The sequence below is a fragment of the Pteropus alecto genome, unplaced genomic scaffold (genome assembly GCF_000325575.1).
Source record: "Pteropus alecto unplaced genomic scaffold, ASM32557v1 scaffold396, whole genome shotgun sequence".
Classification (NCBI taxonomy): Eukaryota; Metazoa; Chordata; class Mammalia; order Chiroptera; family Pteropodidae; genus Pteropus; species Pteropus alecto.
Genome location: NW_006438082.1, coordinates 848,093 through 855,779, shown reverse-complemented (window position 1 = coordinate 855,779; position 7,687 = coordinate 848,093). Strand labels below are relative to the sequence as shown.

At 51.5% G+C, this 7,687-nt stretch overlaps 1 protein-coding gene across 2 annotated transcripts; it reads left to right on the top strand.

Moving 5' to 3' along the window:
* The first annotated feature begins 1,193 nt into the window (after positions 1–1,193).
* DNASE1L1 (deoxyribonuclease 1 like 1) lies at positions 1,194–7,533 on the top strand. Of its 2 annotated transcripts, none has more exons than XM_006915303.3 (8): positions 1,194–1,347; positions 4,051–4,258; positions 4,597–4,685; positions 4,765–4,851; positions 5,990–6,090; positions 6,229–6,341; positions 6,422–6,670; positions 6,751–7,533. In XM_006915303.3, the coding sequence occupies exons 2-8, from the start codon at positions 4,124–4,126 to the stop codon at positions 6,883–6,885; spliced, it is 909 nt and encodes a 302-aa protein (XP_006915365.1). In that variant the 5' UTR covers positions 1,194–1,347; positions 4,051–4,123; the 3' UTR covers positions 6,886–7,533. The 2 variants fall into 2 exon arrangements, with proteins under 2 accessions (XP_006915365.1, XP_024904989.1); XM_025049221.1 differs by lacking the exon at positions 1,194–1,347 and adding an exon at positions 1,418–1,973.
* The last annotated feature ends 154 nt before the right edge of the window (positions 7,534–7,687 follow it).

Genomic DNA, 7,687 nt, shown 5'->3' with positions numbered 1-7,687 from the left:
GCACCCGTGGGAAGTCTCCGTAGGTAACGAGGGTTGCACAACACGATTCCCTGACACCGTCCAAACTCGGGGCTGGCGGAGCACATTTACTTTAGTTTTTTTTTCCCCTCTTTATTTTTATTGAGGTAAAATTCATATAACGTAGAATTAACCATTTTATGGTATTTTATAGCACTTTATGTTTTATGTACATCACATTTTTATAGATTACATAATGTAATTCTACATAATTGCAACATTACAGAACTGTACTGTGTGCATGTATAATATGGAACGTAATGTAATATATGTAGCACTATATGTATTATAGGATTGTTATCACTACATTCGCAGAGTTAACACCTCTATCTAGTTCCAAAATATGTTCGTCACCCTCAAAAGAAAGCCCTGTACCCCTTAAGAAGTCTATTTTTTTTCTTTTTAAAGCATAATTTTATTGATTTAATTTTTTTCCAACCTGCTCATTCATCACCATCCCCAATCCATTTAGCGCTTGGCTGTGGCAATGGCGACATTGTCCCGATGCGACCACGCTACAATCATCCGGTTAGGACCCACCTCCCACCTTTAGACCCCGCCCGAGTCCCCCAGTTGTCCCAACAGCGACAGTGCCGTACCCCACGCGGTACTGAGCTGCCAGCTCTCTAGTCCTCTTCTCTCGTGGACAGTGTCTCAGTCCGCCCTTGACTTCTACCATCAGCCCCTGAACCGGCTGTCGCTCACTTTGGCTCTGCAGAGAGCTCAGGAGTGTGCGGCCACACCGTGACGTGGCGAGAAGGCTCTCGTCCTCGGAGGTGCCGGGCTCCCCGCGGGCCTCGTCGGGCGTGAGCTCCAGCTTTTGCGTCTTCCCGCACGAGATGCCGCCTGGAGGCGTCCGGCGGCGGGGGCTGAGCGCCAGGCTTTGGGGAACTCAGTTCAGAATCTACACTCGGGCGCCAGCTCCTCCGCGCCGCCAGCCGTTGGCACAGGCAACCTGTCATTAAGGGGCTGCAGTCGCTCGATCGCTCTCCGTGACTCACGACTCTGTCGTCTGCTTGCGGCCCGGGGCCTCCGCCCCCGCCCGGTCCCCCTAGGGCCGGGGGAAGGCGGGGTCTGGTGGGAAAGCAGACCTGCAGGTCGGCTGTTCCCAGGCTAGGCGCCCAGCCTCCCTGCCAGAGCCGGGATGGGCGGGGCAGCCGGCCTAGTCAGGACGGGCGGGGCGGCTCCCTCGGCCCTGACGGGTGGGTCTCAGGCAGCGCTTTCGTCTTTTCTCCTTTCCGGTCCCTGCCAGGAAGGCGCTGCAGTTTCGTGGGGTGTTGCGATCCGCTTACGGCCGAGACCTGCGCGCGGATAAGCTGGTCTACGCAAGTATGGGAGCCGTCCGGGCAGAGGGAGGGATGCAGTCGCCCCCTCCTCCCCGCTACATGGGAGTGGGGGTGGGTAGGGAGAAGGAAGTGAACCCCAGGACTGCGGCCAAGGCCTGGTGGTGTGGGGAGCCGGAGCTGAGCTTTGGGCTGAGGCTAGAAACACGCAGTCTGGTTCTTGCCCTCCACTTCTGTGAAGGCCCCGGACCCTACAGCCTCCAAGCCTGCCCTTGCCAGCCCAGGGCTGCCCAAATGCCCACATACATCCCAGAATAGGCACCAGGGCAGGAAACCCAAACTAACTTGAGTGACAGAGCAGGTGACTAGGGAGAAACAGGCATCCAGCCCAGCCAGGAAAGTGAAGTAGATATGCAGAGACACGATGACAGACGAACAGGGGTGCGAAAGACAGAGGCAGGTAGAGTCTGAGAGAGACAGAAAGTGAGCCCAAGGGGGAAAGTGACAAGGTGACAGAGAAGAGCAGGCAGATACAAATAGAGAGACTTAAGTCACTGAATCAGAGCCACATGAACAGGGAGTGGATCACGGGACTGAGCTCGAAAGAACATCGTCTGGGCGAGTCTGAGACAAAGATAAACCGAGAAGCTCAGGAAGAGGGGGCTCCTGTTGGTAAGATGAACAATAAGGGGCTTGCAAGTGGAGGCGGGGCGTGGGAATGGAGCCCCATCACACACTCCAGTGGGGTGATTTGGCGTATCTTCGGATAATTTTAAATGCATACGCCTTTAAACTCAGTAATTCCACTGCTGGGAGCTTATCTTAAAGATAACATCTCACAGTTGGAGAGAGAGATCTGTGCTCAGATGTTTCTTCTAGTTGCTAATGGTGGAAAGCCGAAGTAGAATCCTTGTGCAACTGTTGGTGGGAATGTAAATTGGTACAGCTGCTGTGGAAAATAGTCTGGTGATTCCTCAATAAATTAAACATAGTGTTACCATGTGACCCAGCAATTCCACTTCTGGGTATGTACCCAAAAAGATCGAAAGCAGGAACTTGATGCAGGAACTCGTGTTCACGGCAGCATTACTCACAGTAGCCAAAAGGTAGAAGCAACCCCAGTGTCCATCCACAGGAATGGATGAACGAAACGTGGTTTTTCCGTACAGTGGAATTTTAGTTAGCCTTCGAAAGGAAGGAAATTCTGACACATGCTACAATATGGATGAACGCTGAGGACATTACGCTCAGTGAAATAAGCCAGACAGAAAAGGACAAATAGTGTGTGATTCCATCCTGTGAGGTTCCTGGAGGAGTCGGACTCAGACAGAAAGTAGGGTGGTTGACATTGCTAAAACCAAAAGACAGCCTACTGAATGGGAGAAGATATTTGCCTATGATACATCTGATAAGGGGTTAATATCCAAAATTTATAAAGAACTCATACAACTCAATACCAAAAAAAAAATCCAATTAAAAAATAGGCAGAAGACCTAAATAGGTAGAGGACGTACTGATGGCCGATAGATATATGAAAAGATGCTCAAGGTCATTAAATCAGAGAAATGCAAATTAAAACCACAATGAGATATCACTTCACACCTGTCAGATTGGCCATCATCAATAAATCAAAAAAGAAGCACTGGAGAGGGCGCGGGGACTCTCATGCACTGTTGGTGGGTTTGCAAATGGGTATGGCCCCTATGGAAAAATTTGGAAGTTCCTCAAAAAACTAAAAATAGAACTTCCTTATGACCCAGCAATTCCACTTTTGGGTATTTATCCAAAGAAAAACAAAAAAACTAATTCATAAAGATTTATGCACCCCTGTGTTCACTGCAGCGCTATTTACAATAGCCAAGATATGGAAGCGACCTAAATGCCCATCAGTAGACAATTGGATAAAGGAGTTTTGGTTCATATACGCAATGGAATGTTACTCAGCCATAAAAAAATAAATGAAACCTTCCCATTTGAATGATATGGATGGACCTAGAGGGTATTATGCCGAGTGAAATCAGTCTGACAGAGAAAGAAAAATATATGATCTCACTTATATGAAGAATCCGAGGAACAAAAGAAACCGACAAAATAAAAACAGACTCAGACACAGAGAACAAAGTAGTGACTGCCAGAGGGGAGGAGGTTTGGGGGACGGGGTGAAAAAGATGAAGGGATGAAGAGGTACAAATTCGTAGCTACAAAATAGACACGGGGACATAGAGTACAGCACGGGGAATCTAGTCAATATTATTGCAATGGCTGTGTGTACTGCCAGGTGAATGCTAGAATAATCGGGGGAGATCGCTTCTTAAATTATATAAATGACTAACCATTGCGCTGTATACCTGAAACTAATAAAAATAAATAAATAAAATATGAAATTCACAAAAAAGTAAGATGATTGGTGCCAGGGGCTGGGGGACAGGGAATGAGGGGGTCAACGTTTAATGGGGACAGTTTCAGTTTGGGAGGATGAATAGAAGGAGAGATGGCTGCGCAACAGCGTGAATGTGTTTCATGCCACGGAACTGTACACTTACAAATGGTTAAGATGTTAAATTCTGTACTATGTTTATTTTACCACAATTAAAAGAATGAGGTCGAGCCATACGTGCCAATGCCAGAAGGTGTCCACAGGAAGAAAGGCAGGAAGTCTGCGACAGTGACAGCTCTGGGATGGTGGTGCTGGGCAGCAAGATGAATACTGCTTTGTCCGTCCCTTAACACCATGTTTTTCTGAAACCAGAACCAAGCAGCTGGGACCACACCCGGGGCCGACCTGGATCCCTCCGGAGGGTCCCAGCAGCCCACACACAGCCATGCACTGCCCAGCCGCGCTCCTGCTCCTCCTTCTGGCTGGTGGGGCCGAGGCCTTTCGCATCTGCGCCTTCAATGCCCAGCGGCTGACGCTTGCCAAAGTGGCCAGGGAACATGTGATGGACACCTTAGTGCGGGTAGGTTCATCACTGTAGGGAAGCTGCTCCCCTGAAGACCATGAGCCAAAGACCCCAGTCCTACCAGACCAGGGGGGGCAGTCCCAGAGAAGAGGGGACATCGAGAGACATGGGTGCAGAGGCGAAGAGCACAGTCCCTTCCTGTCATTGGCCTGAGTCTTCCTCTGTGAAATGGGTTCGGCGTAGGTTCCGATGGCATTCAGTCCTATTGTTCTCTGTGGGCCACAGCCAGCACGCCACGACACTCTTGTCCATATTAGTGGCAGTTCCTCAGGGACTCCACCCCGCTGTTGGGGCAGCGGTCACTGAGTGGAACCAGTCTTCCCGGTGTTCTGCAGATCCTGGCTCGCTGTGACATCATGGTGCTGCAGGAGGTGGTAGACTCTTCTGGAAGTGCCATCTCCCTCCTGCTTCGAGAACTCAACCGGTGAGGCAGGCTCTGTGGGTGTAATCCCGGGCCCCTCGAGCCTTATGGCTCCTGACCTTGGGCTCCCCTTTCCTGGCAGATTTGATGGCTCTGGGCCCTACAGCGTCCTGAGCAGCCCCCTGCTGGGGCGCAGCACATACATGGAGAAGTACGTGTATATCTACCGGTAAGCACAGGTGGCGGCCGGGGTGGATTTGGTGCTCAGCCCACTGCGAGGTGGCTCAGAAGTCCCAAAGGGTACATGCCCCTTCCTCCTGGGGCAGCCGTCACCTTCTCACACTTTTCTTCCTCGATGGCTTTATTCTGAGATCTGCCCCTCCTCTACCCTCACCAGCTTTGGTGTCCTCGTGTAGGACAGCAGAAGGCCTTCTCCATGCACAGATGTCAGGTCCCTCTGCCTCTCTCCCGCGGAAGCCACTGGGGCTTGGGATAAGTCTGGCTGCTAGAAGCAGCTGCCTGCTGCTTCTAGAAAGAGGCTTGATGGGGGCCCATCAAGAGGCTTTGGGTGGACACAGTATCCAGAGACAGCTCTAAGTCCCGGGGAGGACAGCCTGGTGTGGGGAGCCCTTTGGGGGTCAAGATCGAGAGGGCAAAGGGGACGGTCAGGGAAGGAGACCTGTTTCTCCATGTAGATGGAATTAGATAATATCTAGAATTCACTCCAAAAGAATGGGAGGACAGAAACATGTCCACACAGGAAAGCTCATAGCAGCATCACTCATAACACCCCAAAATGGAAATGACCCAAGTGTGCATCACCTGATGAATGGGTGAGTAAAAGGTGGTTTCTCCCTCCGACAGAATGTTATTCAGCCGTAAGAAGGAATGAAATACTGACTCATGCTATGCCACAACATGGCTGAATGTTACAAACCTACGCTAAGGAACAGAAAGAGGATACAGAAGAGCACATATTATTTGATGACATTCCCATAGAATGCTCAGAATAGGCAAATCTACAGAGACAGGAAATAGATCAGTGGCTGTCAGAGGCCGAGGGGGAGAATGGAAAGTGACTGCTAACGGGTCCAAGGTTTCTTTTGGAGGTGAACAGAACGTTCTAAAATTGTGGCGACGGTTGCACAACCTTATCGATGTACCGAACACCGCTGAATTGTGCATTGAATTGTGCATTCTACCTCAATAAGAAAAAAATCCTAGAATAAAAGGCTGGGGAGGCTGTGCCTACATGAAACAGAGCTGCTGGTGGAAGGCCCCCTTCCTGAGTGCCGGCTCTGATGTTGGCACTTGCAATCCAAGATCAGTGATGTAGGGCCACTGCTTCCTGTGCCTTGGTCCCCCAGGTCACACAAGACGCAGGTCCTGGATTCCTACGTGTACAGTGACGTGGATGACCTCTTTGCTCGGGAGCCCTTCGTGGCCCAGTTCTCTTTGCCCAGCAAGGGTAGGAGGGGAAGGGTGTCTCTGCTACGTGGGAGTGGGAAGGGGGTCTGGCTGGCTTTATTGGGGGCTTGGTCCCCCAGAGGCTGGGTGGAGCAGAGCCAGGGGTGGAAGGGAGCCCTCCATATCTGGGGCCTGGCAGTCCTTCCCAGGCTGGTGTTGGTCCCCCTGCACACCACTCCGAAGGCTGTAGGGGAGGAGCTGAACGCCCTGTACGACGTGTTTCTGGACGTCTCCCAGCACTGGAAGATCAAGGTAGGGCTGGCCAGATTGCACGGGGTGGATGGGGACCGGATGGCAGGGTGGCCAGGCCCGACAGCTTTTCCCCTCTGCAGGACATGATCTTGCTCGGGGACTTCAATGCTGACTGCACCTCGCTGCCCAAAAAGCGCCTGGGTGAGCTGATGCTGAGAACTCAGGCCGGCTTCTACTGGGCGATTGCCGATGGGGAGGACACCACTGTGCGAGACACCACTCACTGTGCCTACGACCGAATAGTGCTCCACGGGGAGCGCTGTCAGAGTCTGCTGCATACCGCATCCACCTTCAACTTCCCCAGGCACTTCCGGCTCACTGAGGAGGAGGTAAAGATTTGAGGCCAACAGGGTCAGAGGGAAGTGCCTCAGCCCCGATACTGACATTTTGTTCCACTGCGCACATCCAGGCCCTCAACATCAGTGACCACTACCCTGTGGAGGTGGAGCTGAAGCTGAGCCAGGCAGCTCACAAGATCCAGCCCCTCGGTCTGATTACTTTGCTGCTGCCACTCCTGCCCCTCCAGCTGGGCCCCGTGGCCTGAATCCCAACCCCCACTCACTGACTGCTGCCCACAGATGTGATGACTGCACTGCCTTCAGGACTGAAACCCTGGCCTCGGTCCCGAAGTAACTCCATCTCTCCACCCCCAGCCCTGCCCTATTGGACTGCAGCCCTCTGCCTTTGCTTTGGCTCGTGTTCTTTGGTTGGGCCTGTGCCTCGCATTTGAATGTGGAAGTGGAGGGCCCCAAGCCCTAAGGATGGAGCCATGGTACTCTCCCCGGCACACACACACACCGCCCCCGCAGTGTCAGAGGTGGGGACTAAGCAGGCTCCAGAGCTGGGGGAGGGGAAGGCTCAGGAGGCAGTGATCTTGGCTAAACGGCAGGGCTTAGAAAAGGGAATCACATAAAAAAAGGGAATCACAACAGATAAAATTATTTCACATGAAAAGGAAACACCTACACACCGAAAACAAAAAGCTATATTGCAGGGACAGTACATGTCTAACATGTCAAAGGGCCACCTATACTGCACACAGGATTCACATAAATTGACATATAGACTAGTAGACCCGAGGGTGGAGATAAAACAGCTCACACACTACTGAAACATTTAAGCTAATTTGTAATTCAATGACAAAAGCTCTGATGCCTATGGTAAATAAAGCCCACGTTTCTGCCCACTGTTATCTCCACCCCGGCTGCTTTATTCACAGGTCACAACCCCAGAGAGGCTGGTTGCCAAGGCTACAGTTGCAGGAGCAACTATTAGCTACTGCATTAATACATGGTTGCACAGGGAAAGGGGATGATACACTATACATAGTAAAACGTCAACAATGA